A 19,846-nucleotide genomic window follows, 5' to 3' on the forward strand; every position below is an offset into this window, starting at 1 on the left:
ACGATCAATTGCTTCTTACTGAAACATAATATAAAGTTTAATGGTATTTCACCCACACTACACTACCCTGAAATGAATTCCATGCCATGATCACTCTTGAAAGATAATTCCTTTCTCTGCACAAACCCTAAGTTTATTTATTAGTTTGAACTCAGTTTTATCCCCAAATGAATTTGAAGCAATTGCTATTAAAGCACAATAAATGGTTACAGCTGAAAAGACTGTTTTCTATGTTGAAACTTATGATAAAAATTATAACAGCTTTATATTTGTGGAAAGCTCCTGACTGAAATACCTGAATGCTGCCTGGTTCTTTCCAATTATGTGCAAGAAATCACTGCCAGGTTAAATTTATTAGGCAGGATTTCAGCAAGCTTGATTCTTATTAACGTTTAGCGAATAACACATTTTTACAGCATTATAAAAGTTAAAAAGCGTTAATCTGATCTAGTTTTCCCATTTTCTCTCGGCTTTCTAAAACCAATGACAGAAAATAATCCAATGGGCACAAACAAACAAACAAACAATCCGGCATCTCATAAAGCAATTGATCTTCATGAACAAGGTGAATGTTTAAAAATGTTTCTGCTGTTCGAGTTGCCAATGCTTTTTCACCATTCCAGTTAATAGTTCCAAATTCTATACATACTGCACTGTTCAGAATTGAACACAGGCTCTTTGCTGTTCCTATTGCATGTTGGTATGTGATAGGAAATGTTCATCAATACATGAACAAATAGCTATCAAAATAAATGGAGTTGTTTAATTTTGTGGTTAGCTAAATCTAATGGTTAAGTTGGCAACAACAATTGCACCGCGATTGATAAATTTACAATTTAAAAGAGTTCAGGTGGTAGCCCTAATCAATTGTTAATGGGATTAACAGGTAACATCTATTTATGACCCCAATCAGCATCCAGGAACATTCACCCTCACAGCACAGACGAGCAACAAGAATGATAGCTAATTTTATTTCTCTCCTTTCCCTACTTTAGTAATTCTACAGATGTCAAATTGTCAGTGCTGTTTTGACTAAGACTAGCCAATCCACGAATGCCATATCTCATACAGTTCCAATGCCACCCTAGAGAGTGGATTAATGTTGGGTGTCCCAATTAATAAATATTGAAATTCCATTTTAATTGGTGTATTTTTGAAATGGAGCTTTACTTCAATTCTCCTCCCATTAATAAGAAAAAAGTTCACTGTCATCAAATTGCCCCATTCAAAAGCTTGAATTAACTACTAAGAACTAGCATGACTAATTCACAAATCTAATAATCTGTTTGTGTAAGAAAGAACTGCAGATGCTGGTCACCCATTCCTTCTCTCCAGAGATGCTGCCTGTCCCGCTGAGTTACTCCAGCATTTTGTATCTACCCTCTAATAAACTGCTTGTTGAATGATACCAAGATGCTTTACTATCCTTGCCACCATTTGTTTACTTCTGTCCGAATCCTGTACACTCATCTTCCATCACTATTTTAAATCAAAATGTTTATAACGCAAAAAGACAGCATCTCTGGAGAGAAGGGATGGGTGACCCTTCTTCAGACTATATATAAGAATTATATTCTGAATTATCACGCCAACTAGACCAGTGTGTTCTTCTGTGCCTTGTCAGGATGGTCCTACACGGGTCAATATGAATTTGTGAAAGCTGAAAGCTGAACTGTGAGAAGTGTGCACTCCACTCGGGGCAGTTCACTGGGCACTCCATCAGACCCAGTACATAAAGGCTCAGTGTAGCCTGCCAGTGGCTCAGAAATGCCGCTGGCTGGAACACTAGACCAGGCATTAGATGGAACACATACTGTTTTGAAGAAAGCACGTAATGTACATATTGCATTTAAGCGGTAAAGAGTGCCAATAAGTAATATCGGCGAGTCCTCAGATTTTTGGTGTAATAAGCAAATATAATATGGACAGAAAAAAACTGTAACGCGATAAGGACGAGGGGACAAAATATTTGGACAGGAGCAGTGACAATGTAGAGATTTGCCCTTCATAAAACAACAATACGGCAGCTTCTGCAAGACTGACAGCGTCCTTGACAAATCAGGGTTCGCCCACACAGAAACAAGCAGCCAATGTGTACTGGCGGGAGGAGGGAGCCAGGACTTACTTGTGAGTAATGTGTTTTACACACACACACACACATAATAATTATAAGTTCAAGCTGCAGCAACTCAGCGTAATGGCATTGGCGAGAGGATTGTGGCGGTCAGTCAGTTAACCCTACAACCAGCAGTATAAACGCCCCGGCTCAAATACAGCTCAGAAAGAAAATCACCGACTGGGATGCGAACACCTCACACTCACTCACACACCGAGCAATTAAACCACAGCGACAGGGACCCACACACACACACACACACACAAAGCGGGGAGAAAAGAAAAGTGAATCTAACACCGACCCCCGCGCCCCAACGTCCTATTTACTGGATACAAACCCGAACTGGTCACAGGAATAGATGCGTGGCTTTTTCTGAAATCTAGACATTGTTGAAGGAATACGAGAGCCATGTCGAGCCGGATCAGCGGCTGCGCGGCGGCCGGCCGCAGTACCGCGCACCCGGGGCACCGACAATCACAGCCCGCCGCTTTCTCCCACACTCGCCGCGCCAGCACAGCACAGCACGGGGCCGGGCCGAGCCCGCCAGCCACACCGGCCCACCCGCCGCTCACCACACACTCACCGTCCTTGGACACAGGGGACCGGCACTGCTCGATCTGCCCGCACTTTCCCCCTCCCTCCCTCCCTCCCGCGATGTAAACAGCCCCGAAGCACCAAGCCACTTGCAATATGGCGAGTCTCCGCAATGGACATTGGGAAAGCAATCAGTATTTGGAATATAACTCCTCTCTCTTTCTGCATCCACGGTTATAACTTATGCATTACAACAAAAAAAGCAACGCAGTGCTTATAACGATGGGCTGCATCATCATCATTGTTATTCCCGGCTTTGAATTTTGTGATCTACAATACCTTTATGCGTTACTTCCAGATTCAAGAGAGTTTGTTGTCATACTTTCTTGCTTTTATGGGGGGGAGGGGAGGGGAAATACACTGGAAAATTTGCAGGAATTATAATATTCTCTGTAGATTCAATTTATATGGGCTTGCATATAGAATCTCGTTTCGAATTTAACTAGAAGATAAGAGAAAGCGGTTTTGTTTTTTGCAGGTATCTTGGTTCTAATTAAATATTACTACCAAACTGCAACAATTGAAATGTTGTATCTTTATTACAGTTGATGACAGGCGATCGATTTGTTTCCATGTTAGTGTTGGAGGTAAGGAAAGCGTTACTTCCATCTGTAGGATGGCGCGTTAAATATGTTCCCATCACTTTACGTAAAACTTTGCACAGAGTCAACTTGGTGCTGATGTTGGTGAAGAATCAGGACCATTGACACATTAGAATGAAGTCCACACACGTTAATCTTGGCGTGGCTGGATATATATCAGGAACATTCACCATCCTGTTGTCCTCTGGAAAAGGGTTGCGTCCCACTCACTTCGGTCCAAGTCTGAAGAAGGGTCTCGACCCGAAGCGTCACCCATTCCTTCTCTCCAGAGATGCTGCCTGTCCGGCTGAGTTACTCCAGTATTTTGCGTCTACGTTCCAAGAAAACCCGATCTCCAATTTTGCAAACTCCTGCAAACTATAATGCCAAAATGATTAAATTCGTTTTTTTGTTCTTTTTATTGATGGTCTGGACTGTTACGAAAACTTTTTATTCCCGACCATGAAATATGTTTGGCTTGTAAAGCTAACTATGTTGGAATTTGAACTCGGGGTTTTGGATTATTCGTCTAGGTTTTCGCGTTACTGCAGAACCTAACATTGTCCGTGTTTATCTTGGGCCTGGTGTCTCATCGATATAGTAAATTGCAAAAGATGGTACCTTCAACAATAAAGCAATTCTGCCTGCATTGGATGTCGGCCTCGGTGTTTGAGTCGGTCTGTGTAGAGAGATTTTGCCCAAAAGCTATATCCAATATGAAAATATTACCACGTGGGTCTCGACATAAGGGAGACATTCATACATTTTTTAAATTTCCAACCTTCAACAGATATTTCTATATGTACCCACCTTCCCCACATTGTTTTGTTGGAACTATCTATGAAACAGAAATAATATCCCAGCCTCCCTTCCATATGTATATACATATAGCTGCAATTCGATAATCATCCCACAGTCCTGGACAGCGATTGAATTGACATGGAATAATGTTCGTTTAGTTATTTTCTTCGAGAGAACATTATTGCTGTGAATGGGTGAAAAATTAAACGTTAACAATGGACTTTAATCATGGCTGGGTGACCCAACCAAATAGATACTGATACATTGTGTTAGAACCATGACAGGTATTGGAGCAACGGCATGTGAAATAACTGAATTAGAAAATGAAGAAGTTCACAGTATTTTGGTTTGTAAAATTATATAATGAAAGTTGGGGATTTGGTCTTTCTGAGAATAATATTTCAAGATTTGCACGTAACAAATGACATGGGTGTTTAGGTGAGTTCATTGATGGACTCAATGCTGACATGGGATATATCACAGCCACTGCATTTTAACCACATTGACAGAAATGGACAGTATCGTTTATTGTCTGAATTTATGTACTTCACTAGCAACATATCCGCAATTACATCAAAGATTTTCCTAACCTTGTTAAGCTCTTAACTCAGTAAATTACCACATTGGCAAAGGTTCCAATAATGTTTCCACTCTTGAATCAACAATTAAATTACTGAAGTCTGTATAGCAGTTTCTAAATTACCACATCTCCCAACCAATTTTGAATGCCACTTTTCAAAGGCAGGAGATGCCGTCAATGAGCAAAGATAAGACCAAAACATTTGCACTCCAACACACTGTATTCTGTTTCTATGACAATATTCATTCACCAGTGCCCTTGGTTTGATATCAATCCTAAAGAAAATTAAAAGGTAAATCACTTGAAGCAAAGTTGCCCTCACACAATATAATAATTGTTCTTATGTAATTTATTTCCTCTCTGAACCTTTAATTTCAAATTGCACTTTATTGATGAAGTACCAGTTGACCCTTTGACCCCTAAATAAAATGAGATTGCGTAACACTAATCCAATTCTATTTTGCTCAAATTAACAGATAATACTGCCCAAAACTCACCATTGATTGGCATTACAGTGGTAGGTAGTCTTAATCTGATTTAATAAAAAGGGCCAGTATAAATAATTAAAATGTCACAATGCTGTTATACAATGGTGGTCCGTTTAAGGTAAGGATGTGGAGTTAAAAACAAGAGTTTTCCCTTCTGTAAGGACTGCCAATGTTGGGGGGGGGGTCTATAGTTTACTGTGGACATTACTAATCAATATAAACAAAACAACAATATAATCAAAAATTATAACCTAAGACACAGTTCAGAGGAATAGTTTGCAATAAACTGCGGTTTAAGGATACAATGCTTGATTAAGAATAATGAAATTAACCATCATCAGTGCTTAATATCTGAACATTTTTGGGCACAAAGAAATCAATAAAGCATGTTAAATGCATTTTAAAATAAAGATTGTAATGTGTTGTCAGCATAATTTGAATATACTGTTGCATGCTATATGGTTTAACTGTGGGAAGCACACTTCATGAAGCATGTAGAATTGGAGTGAACTGAGACTGCAACTGGATTTCAGATTAACTGGCTTTAAGAAAAAATTCTCAATGCTTCAGTAACTTGAGAGCTGATGATCTGTCTTCCATCTGTTTCCTCCTTAGAAGCCACAAAATACGATTAATGTTTGCAATGACAGTAAGCTCTGGTGTGTTATAATTAAAGGGCAGTTTTTATGAATTTATAGTTTGTTTATTATTATTATTGTCACGTGTGAGATACATTGAAAAATCTTGTTTTGTGTGTTATCCAGTCAAATCATATCATATCTGTGTACAATCAAGTCATACAATATTATAGTACTGTAAGTACATAGTAGCTTTCAATGGTGGTGACATTCTGATTTGACGCAATGTGAATAGAATCATCTTTTATGTGGTTCTCCGAAGAAGGCTCTCTGAAGTAGGATCTTGACTCAAAACATCACCTATCCATGTTTTCCAGAGGTGCTGTCTGACCTGCTGAGTTACTCCAGCACTTTATGTCCTCTTGTTTATTAACCAGCTTCAGCAGTTCTTTGTTTCTTCATCTCTTATGACTGGCTCTGATTTGTGTGACTAAAATGCTACAGTAGCAATAAAATGCTACCAGATTTCAGTGCCATTCTGGTTTTAATAGTCATGATTTTCTTCATCATTTGGAACATTTTTGATGTACACTCTGAATTAATTGCTATCAGATTGTTCCCTCTGAGCTGTCAGACTGGATACAAAGTGACAGATGTTGGCAGCTTTGGATTGGTGGAAACGGGGGATACATAATAAAAGTAATTACGAAAAATGAGCCAATAATTTTATTTGCACATAAGATTAAGATCTAGAATCTACTGCCAGAGGCTCAATTGTACCATTCAAAAGGGAGCTAGTATGGATAGAGGCTGAGTGGGCTCATTCTGTACACTAACCATTCTGTGATTCATTCTACAAATCTGAGCCATCTGTGGATTTTACGGAGTAAAATGTTCTGTTGAAAATGAGTTTGGGTTTGTGCAAAATCTTTATAAAATCTGTCGAGTGCAAGTTCACTGTTGTGATCCATTTACACTGCTGGCCGAGATGTCTTTTGTTTCCACAATGGAAAAACTGCAGGTGCAGCTTTTTCTTTTGTATAAATATTGTGAAGAGGTGCATTGACTCAGATGGCATTTAAATAAACCATTTTAAGTGAGATTTCTACCCATCATTTAATTTCAAATGTAGATGAGTTTATTGTTGTGTACACAGTATGCAGTGAAATTCATTGTTCACATGAAGCTCACAGAGCAAATCATGTACATTCAGTAATGATAAATACAACATTAAATCTGAGGGTAAGATAGCGGGACTGTTGAAGATTTTGTGCATCATCAGAGTCGTGCAATATAATAAAGTACAATGAAAGAATAAGTGAATGAGGTAAAGTTAAGAGGGAGAGTACATGCCAACGCTGCTGGGTTGGGATGTAAAAGGGGTGATTGATTCAGAAGTCAAATAACAGAGGAAAGATATGTTCTTAGTCTGGATATCCAGGCTTTCAAGCCCTATACGTGTTCTTCCAGAATGTAGAAAAGAGAAAATGGAATGAGGTGATAGGCATCCTCAAAGATACCTCCAGCCTTCCGAATGCAACACACCATGAAGATGGACCAGATGGAAGGCAGTGACAACCCTGTGATGGACTCATCTCTGTTTACCACTATCTGCATGTTCAGGTGGTCAAGACCGTGAGCAGTTCCATATCAGGCTGAGATGCATCATCAGGATACTTTATATAGTGCATCTGTAGGAGTTCCAGAGAAGCTTCATGGACATACCAAATCTTCTCGGATCATGAAGAAAGTAAATACAATCATGCCCTTTTTGATCACTGCATCAGTGTGAAGGCACCGTTAGGTTGCATGATATGGATGCCTAGAAACTAGAAGTTGGCACCCACCTATACAACAGCTGCATTGCTGAATACAGGATTATGTTCATCCTCTTGACTTCCTTCAGTCAACAACCAAATCTCTTGAGATATACATATATATATATATATATATACACATATACATATATATATATACATACATATATATATATATATACACACACACACACACACACACATACACACACACACACACACACACACACACATATATATATATATATATATATATATACACACACACACACATATATATATATATATTCACAGTACACACATACTCAAAAAACAAACAATGGTAGTGCAATAATAATAATAGTCTATTCTAGTTCAGAGCTTATTTGAGGCTGCAGTGTTTAATAGCCTGATGGCTGAAGGGAAGAAGCTGAGCCTGAACCTGGACATTACAGTTTTCAGGCTCCTGTACCTTCTTCCTGATGGCAGTGGTGAAATGAGTGTGAGGCCAGAATGGTGTGGGTCTCTGATGATGCTGGCGGCCTTTTTGAGGCAGCGACTCCAATAAATCCCTTCGTTGGTGGGGAGGACAGAGCTGGTGACGGACAGGACAGTGGTCACAACTTTTCCCATTCTTTTCCACTCCTGGACATTCAAGTTGCCGAACCAAGCCATGATGCAACCAGTCAACATGCTCACTACTCTACACCTGTAGAAGTTCAATAGACCCAGGCCCAAGATAAACACGGACAATGTTATGTTCTGCAGTAACGCTTTGACATACCGAATCTCCTTAATCTTCTCAGGAAGTAGAGGCGTTGATGTGCTTTATTTATAATTGCATCAGTGTGATTTATTTACAATTGCACCAGGAAAGATATTCGGAAATATGCACAGCCAGGAATTTGAAGGTTTTGACTCTCTCCTCCATCGTCCCTTTGATATAAACAGGATTGTATATCCTATTCCAAAGTCCACAATCAGTTCATTGGTTTTTACTGATATTGGGGGCCAGGTTGTGTGTTGGCACCATTTGGTCAATCGGTCGATCGCACTTCTATACTCCGACTCAACATCACCTGTAATTAGTCCAACAACGGCGGCGTAGTCGGCGGAAGATGGAGTTCGCACTATGTCCGGCTACACAGTCATGAGTATAGAGTGAGTAAAGCAGGGGACTGAGCACGCAGCCTTGAGGTGCTCCTGTACTGATTGTTAATGAGGAAGAAGTATTTCTGCCAATTCAAACCGACTGTGGTCTGTGGATGAGGAAGTCGATGATCCAAATGCAGAGGGGTGCGCAGAGACCCAGTTCCGTGAGCTTGGTAACCAGCTTTTTTTCTAACAAAAACTTTAATTTGTTTAAGCAAACAAATAAATGTTACCTTTGACTAGATTCAGATTTAGATGTTGGGACCCTCAGTGAAGAAAGACGTCGCCTCTTTGTAATTTGATCCTGGCGTTTCTCTTTAGCTTCCTTCATCCTCTTGGCCAGAAGTCTGGCATATTCTGCTGTAGCCTCCTTGTTTTTATGGGTACAATGTTTCTTCAGGGTAATGCGTCTACGTTTGTGCTGCAGAACCCAGGGAGTTACCAAGTGCTGAATCTTGGGAGCTTTGGTTCTGGGCTTTTTACCTTCCTTGGTTAGGGGTTTCCTCACAACACATCACATCATCCTCTTCACCAGCTTTTTTTTTTTTAATCAAAAATATTTATTCAAATATTAAAATAATATATACAGTACAGTAAAAAACACCCACCACCGTAATACACGACAAACAATAAACTATTATATAACTATCTTACATTCCTTATCAAGGATGCATACAAACCTCCGTGGTGCCCAGCGGTCCCAGAAATCCCCCACGACACCCGTGGACAGCACATAGTCCCTCTCTAACACCACCCGGGCATGGACGTAATCCTGGAAAATGGGCAGGTAGCTGGCTCGGGCAAGCTTGCCCAGACCCAGGAGCAACCCAACCAGGGCATCCTCGGCCCTACCCTCTCCCCTACGCACAGGGTGTCCGAAGATGAGAATGGTGGGTGAGAAATGCAGCTAGAAGACAAGGAGCAGCCCCTTTAGATAATGGAACAGGAGCAGGGGGCTCCTAACCAGCTTTGAGGGGATGATGGTATCAAATGCTGAGCTGCAGTCTATAAACAACAGCCTGACATAAGTGTTTTTATTGTCCACGTGGTCCAAAAATGTCAGAAATGTAGATTGTACTTGCATTTATATATTGGCTGATCATCGTACGTATATACTACATATAGCTAGATTTGTAAAGGTGTAAACTACACTTATTGTTGGCTGATCATTGTATGTATATACTACATATAACAAGATATGCAAATGTCTAAACTGTACTTATTATTCTCAATAAATCTATGAATAATCTGAAAAAATATATATTTTACCAAAATATATATCTGTTATACCTATCTTTATTTGACTGAGTTACTGATACAATGTGTATGTAATCATCATACCGAGTGCATATAGGCTCGAAATGGCCCTGAAATTTACCATATTACAAAATATTTCTCACGGGGGGCTTATAGCGTCTACCCCCCCCCCCCCACCCCCCCTTCCTTCCAAACCTCAGCCTCGCGGACCTTAGCGCACCCCTAGTTCCTAAAGCCCATTTCCATCACTGGGGTGTAAAATGACTTTATTCCACACAGTCTTTTACTATAACTGTTTATTACGTTCACTGTTATACACTATGCAATAGCTGTCCGTGGTCATCACTGGAGCTAGAGAGCGAGCTAGAGGTGGGGACACTACATTTATACTGGAGACAATGGGGAGTGGTTAGTGGTGGGGAGGTCAATATGGTTAAAGGAACATGCTCTGATCTACATGGGGTCAAGGTTCTTATTGTGGTAGGAGTTGATATCCACCATAACCAACCTTTCAAAGCACTTCATCACCCACAGACGTTAGAGCCACTGGTCGATAGCCGTTGAGGGGGTAGGTTATTGACCTAACACCATGACACAAGATTGTCAACCTCCTTCCATTTGTCTGACTGTTGTTGAAGATGTGGTCGACACCAGTGGTATCATCGGTGAAATTAAAGATTGTTGGTGTTGCATTCGGCTACACTCTCATGTGTGTAAAAAGAATAGAGGAAGGGACTGAGCACATACCATAAGTGTTGCGAGTCAGGGGAGAAAATATTATGACCAATTCTAGCAACTTGGATCTGTTCTGAAGTCCACAAGCCAGTTGCAGATGGAGGCCCCAGGATCAGGTCCAGACTATTTTTGGGATGAGCTTATTCGGTATTATGGTGTTGAAGGCAGCACTGTAGTCAAAGAATAGCATCCTGACATAGATGTTCTTCTTGTCAAGGTAATCCAGAGGTGAATATAGTGCAAGAGAGATGGTGTCCTCTGTAGACTTATTTTTATTGCACACAAATTGCAGGGGGTGTAGATTGTCTGGAAAGCTGTTTATTACCAATATCTCAAAGCACTTCATAATGATCAATGTTAAGAGTTGCTGGGTGGTAGTCATTGAGGCAGATCTTGGTGACTGGAATGATGGCGATTTCCTGATGCAGATGGGGACAGAAGGCTGTTGAGGTGCAAGATTAAAGATGTCAGCAAGGACTGTGGCCAATTGATTAGTGCACAATTTCAGAACCCATACACGATCTCCATCCAGGCTGGCAGCTTTCTGAGAGTTTGTCCTCATGAAAATAGATTTGACCTGCCATCAATGTATATGGGACGGAGCCAATGGATGAATGGATGGGAGGACGTGCCTAGCTAGAGCCTTGTTTGCCCATTTAGTTTCAGTTGAATTTAGTTTATTGTCATGTGTACCGAGGTACAGTGAAAAGCTTTTGTTGTGTGCTAACCAGTAGCGGAAAGACAATACATGGTTACAATAGAGCCATTTACAGTGTCTAGATACATGATAAAGGGAATAACATGAATAAAGTTTAGTGCAAGATAAAGTCCAGCAAAGTCCGATCAAAGATACTCCAAGGGTCTCCAATGAGGTATATACTAGCTCAGTACAGCTCGCTAGGTGTTGGTAGGATGAATCCATTGCCCTATAACAGCTGGGAAGAAACTGTCCCTGAATCTGGTGTTCAAAATGGGCGTAAAAAGCATAAACACAGGTAATGTTCTGGAGGTGTTTATTGTTTCTAAAATAGGAAGAAGCTGGGAGTAGAAATGAACTTTTCCATGTTTGACATGTTGTTTCAGTTTCTAAAGCATTGATTAACCAGGCCATCACTGAAGGAGCTCCTCACGACACACGACATGCCAATTTTAGCTGTTTCATCAATGATAAGTCTGGGGTCTTGGAAAGAGCGTTCACGTTGCGGCCCTGTTTCCACCACCACGCATAAGAAGCAACAAGACAGACACCGTTGTATGCAGATGCCGAGAGGTGTGTTCAGCTCTGGCTGAACCACTTCTAATCTTGTGTGTGGACTCGATAAGAAGAAGAATGATAAGTCTGAGGTTGTGTTTGCTGATCTTTGGATAATATTTAATTCTATTAACATAGAAAAGTACAATCCTTTGGCCCACAAAGTCTGTGCCAAACATGATGCCAAGATAAACTTATCTCGTTTGCCTGCACATGATCCACACTTCTCCATTTATTGCAGATCCATGTGTCTATCTAAAAACCTCATAAATGCTACTATCATATCTGCCTCCACCAGCACCCTTGACAGCGTGGAAGTGCAAGATGTGGTTGGTGCTGTTCCATTGCCAAGGTGGGATTAGGGTTGTGCGGGTGGGTTCAAGAAACTGGCATTGTAGGAAAGTAGCTGTTCCTGAATCTTTCAGGTTTCTGTACCTCCTGTCTGACAATAGCAGTGAGAACGAGGCATGGCCTAGATGGTGGTGATCCCTAATGATGGATGCTGCCTTCTTGAGACCATGCTTTATGTAGATATTTTGATGAAGGACAGAGTTGTGCCTGTGATGATCTGGACTAATCTGGGCAACCAGTGAGCTGGATTGGATTGTCCTGCTTTTTATGAATAGGACATACCTGAGCAATGTTCTACATTGTTACGTTGATGCCAGTGTTGTAACTGCACTGGAACAGCTTGGCTACAGGTCCTGGAATGCAGGTCTATGTTACTACAGCTGGGATGTTGCCTGATTCCCTACTCTTCACTGCATCAATTGTTCTCAGCCGTTTCTTGATATTACCTGGCTGAAGACTGTCTTCAGTAATGTTGGGGACTTGGTGAGAAAGTCAAGATAGATCATTTTCATTAGTTCATAGGTTCTAGGAGCAGAATAAGGCCATTCGGGCCCATTAAGTCTACTCTGCCATTCAATCATGGCTGATCTATCCTTTTCTCTCAACCCCATTCTCCTGCCTTGGCCACATAACCCCTGACACCCTTACTAATAACTCAAGGATCTGTCAATCTCCGCCTTAAAATATCCATTGACTTGATCTCCAAAGCTGCCCGTGGCAATGAATTATCATTGCTGTCGTGGTTGCTGTTTACCACATATGTGTTTGTGTCTTGCAGGTTCACAGGTTGGCCTTCATTGTTATATGTGCCTGGTGCTGCTCCAAATGTGCCCTTCTATATTCCTCCTGGAACCAGCAGAATATGGTGGGCTCTGAGGTGACAGGGTACAATTGTATTACTGCTGATCACCCATGGGATCTCATAGATTCCCAATTGTTGAGCTACTAGATCTCTTCTGAATATATTGCTGTACCGATTGGAACAGAAGGTGCCCTCAGCATGAAGGTGAGATTTTATCCCCACAAGGCCAATGTGATGGTCACTCCTACCTGTGTCACAGTGCATGGCTATGTCTTGATCAGCCTGCAGGGCTCCAATTAATTCACCAGCTGAGGGAAGATGGCAGATGGTGACGAAGAGAAGGTTACAAAATAACAGTTGATACCCAATAACAGTTGATACTCCAAGGACAAAGCTATGCTTGATAGTAAATATACAACAGTCTTATACCAGGTAAGTTTATGTATAATTAAAGTTTTTTGGCAAGATTCAATCCATTGCAACAAAAGGTTTGTTTTCTCGTTTGAAACACGAAACTGGCAAATGCTGTATGCCAACTTGGTTACCTGCGGAAAAGGGCACAACCCCAAATCAGTGGTGAAATTATGTAGTGATGCAAATCCCAGGAATTCATGCAGAGGAAGGAACCGCAGTTGCTGGTTTACACCAAAGGTAGACACAAAATACTGGAGTAACCAACGAGACCGTTCAGTGAATTTTTCACCACTGAATAATGTCACCACTGATTTGGGGCTGTGCCCTTTTCCGTAGGTAAAGTTGTCACATGGCATTTGCCAGTTTCGTGTTTCAAACGAGAAAACACACATTTTGTTGCAATGGATTGATTCCTGCCAAAAAAAATAATTATAAATAATCTTATCTGGCATAAGTGTTGTATATTTGTAGCTTTGTCCTTGGAGGAACAAACCAGTTTGGGGCTGAAACGTCAACAATTCCTTCTCTCCAGAGAAGCTGCCCATCTCGCTGAGTTACTCCAGCAATTTGAGTCCATCCCAGGAATTCATGTTGTCCATTATAAGAGCACACGGAACTCGGCCTCTTGCACGTGCTGCCCAGGGTGGAAATTAATCTACCGCAGAAATTCTGAGTTCAACACACTATTATCCTTTAACTACATTGTGCAATCTTACACATAATACTGCTGAGCTGTCGTTAGTTATTCGCCGATGGATGGACGGTCGTTCTTGTGTAAGAGCCAGCCTACTCGATCTAGTTGAGGAACGGGGCGGGGTGAAGGCGGTGACTTCTTTCAGGAAGTTAATTATAATACAGAATTCTGTTGCATGTTCACTCGTTGACAGTCCAGGGCTGGCGTGGCTCCGCCGAAGGTTCACATTCACACCCCGCTTATGATTAGCGCTCCGGCCGGTATTCTACTCCTGGCAGAATGGGCGGATCTGTTTCCAGCTTGGATGAGAACAAATGCAATTATATCAGAGGTGAGGAGCGTGTAATTACAGAGGCGACGCTTTCTTGCTGAAGTGCAGCGGGGAATAAACTAGCAAATAATTCAAACCCGATAAACTGTTTTATGCGAGTGAGCGATGTATTGTTGTGTATACGTGAAAGAGGCAGCAACGAATTAAGCGACCGTTGTAGCAATGCTGGCGTGTTTGCCTGCCTGGTGCTTGGAGAACAGACACAAAATGCTGGAGTAACCCAGCCGGTCCTCTGTTTAGAAGGAATGGGTGACGTTTCGGGTCGAGATGCTTTGTGTGCTGCTTGCACCCGCTGAGTTTCTCCAGCACTTTTGTCTACCTTCGATTTTCCAGCATCTGCAGTTCCTTCTTAAATGCTTTGTATAGTCTGCGTGTACCCCAATTCATTGTTGATCACTTTATTTTTGAGACCCAAGAAGTAGATATCAACAATTTTTCTCTAGAACTGTGAAAGATTGAAAGGAGAATGTAGTGATTGCGTGTGGGGAGGGAGATGGGACTCCAAACTCCAGCGGAAAACTTGATTCACTGCTGATGTCTGCGAAACTTTAGAGACACTTTAAAACTCGAGAGAAACTTTAAAACCCAAATTTTTTTTCCCCAATTCAAGGACTAGTCCTTTCGCATATGAAAGGGGGGGCTTTGCTTTATTCATGTATACAAAAGGGTTATTTATTAACGTGTCCCGGCGTTTTTATAATTATTAACGTCCTGAATGTTCAGTTTTCGAATGCTTTGCTGCCAGATATCGGCTCCAACTTCTGCCGTGCGGAGAGCAGACGGGTTGTTTTGCCAAGTTTGCGCTGGCGTGTGTTGCTCAGGACACGTGGGGAATAGAAAGGAACAGCAGTGTTTTAGCTCTGTGGACTAATGGGAAGCTGAGCTCTCTCGGCTGCACGGCCTGTGTTAGGATAAAAGAGCAAACACGGGGCTGTCTGGTTTGCTGCTGTCCCTCGAGGTACAACTCTAACCGCTGAGCTGAATTAGTCAATGGCCTTATTGACTCACAGTTTGCGTCAGTTATGGTGCGTGACAACATGTGTAGGAAGGAACTGCAGATGCTGGTTTACAGCGGGACAGGCAGCATCTCTAGATAGAAGGCGGGTGAAGTTTCGGGTCGAGACCCTTCTAAATTGCAAAAATTGCAATTGCTAGCAATTTAGAAGGGTCTCGACCCGAAACTTCACCCAATCCTTCTATCTAGAGATGGATTGGGAGTCGTTTCTGGCCGAGATCCTTCTAAATTGGGTCGAGACCCTTCTTCAGATGTTAAATGCCTAGTCCTAAATCTCGGTCCAAATGAGATTGTCATTACACCAATTTCTAGCGATTGCACCAAGTTTGTCTGAAGAAGGGTCGCGACCCGAAACGTCACCCGTTCCTTCTTCCCAGAGATGCTGCCTGTCCCGCTGAGTTACTCCAGCATCCTGTGTCTATCTTCGGTTTAAACCAGCATCTGCAGTTCCCTCTTACACACTCTAGTAAGAGTGCTTACTGAAATGGGCAACGCGCGTCTTAATCCAGCGGGATGTCCGTAGTCTGTGGTCTGGTCTTGGCAAGAGTGGCGGCTCAGGCGAAGGAAGGAGACGTGGCGGTGGCTCAGCCAACGCCTTCACCCTGACCTCCCCGCACTAAATCCACTGCACTCAAGAGTAAGACGCACTTCACAAACATATGCCAAGCAAAAGGAAGAAACAAACATTGCTGGGTGCATTCAGAACATTTGTGGAAAATGCCTGTCGGGTTACGGCATAGACAGTGCGTTGAGCCCACACATGGGCGAGCGTGCAGCACTGCCTTTAACACCGTGAAATCTGGGGAATTCCCATTAAATTGCAGTCACCTTCATTGCAAAGGCGTCGTAATCGTCGCGCTCGGCGACGAAAGCGAAGTAGCGGTTGTAATTCAATTAAAAATTAAAAAAAAAATCTAATCTTCCCCCTGGCCACTGCGTCCCACAGTCAGTCCCACACTAGTCCCCGGCAGCAGCTGCAGGCTGCTAGTGCTAGTCTTCCCCTGGGCTCGCCTCTGGGGTAGCGCTTGCTGGTTGCCAATTTAATATTGCTGTTAACCTCTGACACGTGAACTAAACAGAAAAACCGCACCGCAGTAAACCAAACCCAACTAAAGGAATACATAATAAAGTCGGATCAGTATCAATATGACAGACACACAATGCTGGAGTAACTCAGCGGGACAGGCAGCATCTCTGGAGAGAAGGAATGGCAGACGTTTCGGGTCAGATATAAAGAAGGGTCTCGACCCGAAACTTCACCCATTCCTTCTCTCCAGAGATGTCGCCTGAGTTACTCCAGCATTTTGTGTCTGTCTTCGGTGTAAACCAGCATCTGCAGTTCCTTTCTGCTCAGTATAAATGGGAGGTTGGTTGTCGGCGCTGACATGAAGGGTCTGTTTCAGTGCTGCATTCTATAACTGATGGTCACAAATTCTACATGCACAGATCTTCGTAAAATCTATGTATATTTTTCCATTGCAACCGTAGTCAGCTATAAACTTGGGCTTCTCCGTGCCTTTCCCACTGTGTCACTCCAACATTTGTATATCTTCGATCTCTGGAAAATATAACTTTCAAAGCTTTATAATAACACTCAAATTCCATCTCCATTTCTGAGACGTTTTCTCTCTTCCAAGAAACTAATCTTACGAAGTTCGTCATTTCACACCCTGACCCATGCAATATTTAGACCCATTCGAATGGAGTTCCCAATGGGCGCAGCGTGTAATGTTATGGCGGGGTAGGTAGAGTCCAGTCAAGTTGGGACTCTTATCCAAGGAGCGCAGCCTACCAGGTGATGACCCATCTGCAATGTGGTTCAGGCAGCACCAGTGGCGCTGGGAACATTTTCAAGATTCAAGAGATTCAAGAAAGTTTATTGTCATGTGTCCCAGATAGGACAATGACATTCTTGCTTTGCTTCAGCACAACAGAATATAGTAGGCATAAATAAATAAATAAATAAATAATAAGATAAATGGATAAATAAGTAAATAAATAAATCAGGAGCCATCCACCCGAGCTAAAGACTGCTAATGACATTGCTGCCAACTTTAAGGGTCTTGATCCGAAATGTCACCTATTCCTTTTCTCCAGCGATGCTGTCTGACCCACTGAGTTACTCAAGCTTTTTGTGTCTATCTTCCTTATAAGAAACGTATGTTAGTTTCAGCGCAAACATTGGAGATTGCAGCATTCTTATTCAAAGTGAAATACAGGCCATTTGGCCTACCAAGTCTAACCACTAAGCACCCATTTACACTAATCCCATTTATTCTCACCACATCTTTGGATCGTGGAGGAAACAGGAGTATCTGGAGGGAAACATATGCAGTCACAGGAATATCGTGTAAACTCCACACAGACAGGACCCAAGGTCACTGGAGCTGTGAGACAGCGGCTCTATTAGCTGTTCCATTTTTCCACCCCTCTCCTTTGTCTTCAATGTCATTCTCCTAATACAGAACCGTTAGTGGAACTTTTCTCCTGTAGCCTGGAAATGGGTAGGATATGTGACCTCACAGTGAATACAAAAATCAGCCAAAGGAGTTTACTTACATTACAACACGGGAAAGGACATTTGGCCCATCTGCTCTCTACAATCCCGCAAATTCCTTTGCCTTTCTTATTTCCTCCATTTCCCGGCATTTCATGTGGCCCTTGGTTCTTTTGCCACTTAGTGTCACTAATAGGTAATTTACCATAACCAATTAGACTGCCCAGCACATATTTAGGATGTGGGAGGAAATTGGAACACCTGGAGGAAATCCACATGGTTGTGGCGAGATCGAACAAACGCCACAACATGGTCAAGATTAAACCCAGAACTCTGGAGCTGTAGCTCAGCAGCATTAACTTGTGTGCTTCTTTCCCGCCATTAGAAAGAGCTGAAGAAGGAACGATTAATTTTGCTTCTCTACTCTAAACTTCTATGCTGAAACACTGCAGAATGATCAAGAATTATAAATAGTGACATGTTGAGGAGACACCATATCATCTTCTTAATAGACTGTCAATGGTCAACAGGACAGAATTTGGGCTCTTCTCATCTGTCTGGTATTGTTTCGCATCAGACAGTGATTTAGCAACTGAAAAATTAGATTAAAAAATATAAAATGATATACTCACTAAAACTCAATTCAACTTTTTTGTGCTATTTACACAGACAAAATATTAGGAAACAAAATTATGTAATGCACTGTGCTTTAATGGTTTCAAAAATACATTTCATAACCCATTACAATGACATAAGCATTTGAGTTAAAAATATAATATGACACAACCATTGTAGCAGAAGTGATTAGTTGCAAAATAAGTAGTTTCCATTCCTCAAAAAATACAGCCAAAAATTGTAAGAATAGCATTAATTAGAGTGAAACGTACTAATCTCCAAAACAGATATGGTTGTGAGGGAAGATCAACAGAGCTGTTCCTTTCAGTGCGTGTCAGTGTGTTCTCTTCTGTTACATTGTCATTTGCACCACATGGAGAAAAGAAATTTGTAACCAAAGATAAGAGGCACAGCTTTCTGGCAATGATTTTCAAATAGCTCATGCTGGTGTACTGGTTATATGAACTCCGTTGAGATGAATGGCTTTCCTAAAAGCAAATCCAACATCTTATCTGATGATAGGGAGTAAATTGTTGCACCAAGGTTCTTAGTAATACGCGCAGAGTTAAAAATAATTTCAATAACATTGAGTTCAATATGTAGCCCAACTTTTAGATAAGTTTGATCCTGACACCATGGCAGCTTACTCTGGTTTCCAAAGTTTAGTTTATTGTCACGTGTACTGAGGTACAGTCAAAAGCTTTGAGGACCGTGACTGAGGCTTTGCCAATGAACAATCCACTTCACTGTAAAGGTTTATTAAGCTGGTAAACTTTGAGCCAAGTTAGCAGAAGTGCATCACATTGTCAAGTACTTCCTTACTCATGTAGATTTCTGGAGAAATTCCTGTCCCAACGACTGCTTTATGCTGATGCTAGCAAATTTGCTGCCTGCATCAGAGGATTTTGCTGGTCATAGGCAGAGTTCATCAGGGACATTGGAGGGGAACACGGTGTCATCTGTAAGTGGCTGATCTCCAACAGTGGGTTGTGCAACATGAACTTTGCTGTGAAACTATCAGATATTAAACAACTCACCATCCACCCGTATATTAATGCCTCACATCTCACTGCACTTCAGCCACCAGTTCTTGAGATAAGTGTCAGCTAACAATACTGTGTCGGTCAGCCTGGAAGCACAGTGCTGGAGGTCAACTATTGGTGACCTGACCTCCTCCTCACTGCTGGTTAGCACTGA

The 19,846-nt window shown here is 41.8% G+C and overlaps 2 protein-coding genes across 7 annotated transcripts in view; one reads left to right on the plus strand and one right to left on the minus strand.

Moving 5' to 3' along the window:
• rnf2 (ring finger protein 2) overlaps positions 1–2,762 on the minus strand; it is a 47,104-nt gene extending 44,342 nt beyond the window's left edge. For 2 of the 6 annotated variants that reach the window (XM_055642179.1, XM_055642177.1), the window contains exon 1: positions 2,454–2,657. Coding sequence is in view for 1 of the 6 variants with exons in the window: in XM_055642175.1 (XP_055498150.1) it covers positions 2,454–2,526 (73 nt within the window). In the remaining 5 variants the exon portion in view is untranslated. Of the gene's footprint in view, positions 1–2,453; positions 2,679–2,699 lie in introns of those variants that run through there. The other 4 variants (XM_055642180.1, XM_055642176.1, XM_055642178.1 and 1 more) reach the window with 4 other exon arrangements.
• niban1a (niban apoptosis regulator 1a) overlaps positions 1,937–19,846 on the plus strand; it is a 110,080-nt gene continuing 92,170 nt past the window's right edge. The window contains exons 1-2 of the mRNA XM_055642181.1: positions 1,937–2,127; positions 3,256–3,297. Of these exons, the coding sequence (XP_055498156.1) occupies positions 2,091–2,127; positions 3,256–3,297 (79 nt within the window). The 5' untranslated portion in view covers positions 1,937–2,090. The remainder of the gene's footprint in view (positions 2,128–3,255; positions 3,298–19,846) is intronic.

Source organism: Leucoraja erinacea, chromosome 10, assembly GCF_028641065.1.
Source record: "Leucoraja erinacea ecotype New England chromosome 10, Leri_hhj_1, whole genome shotgun sequence".
Classification (NCBI taxonomy): Eukaryota; Metazoa; Chordata; class Chondrichthyes; order Rajiformes; family Rajidae; genus Leucoraja; species Leucoraja erinaceus.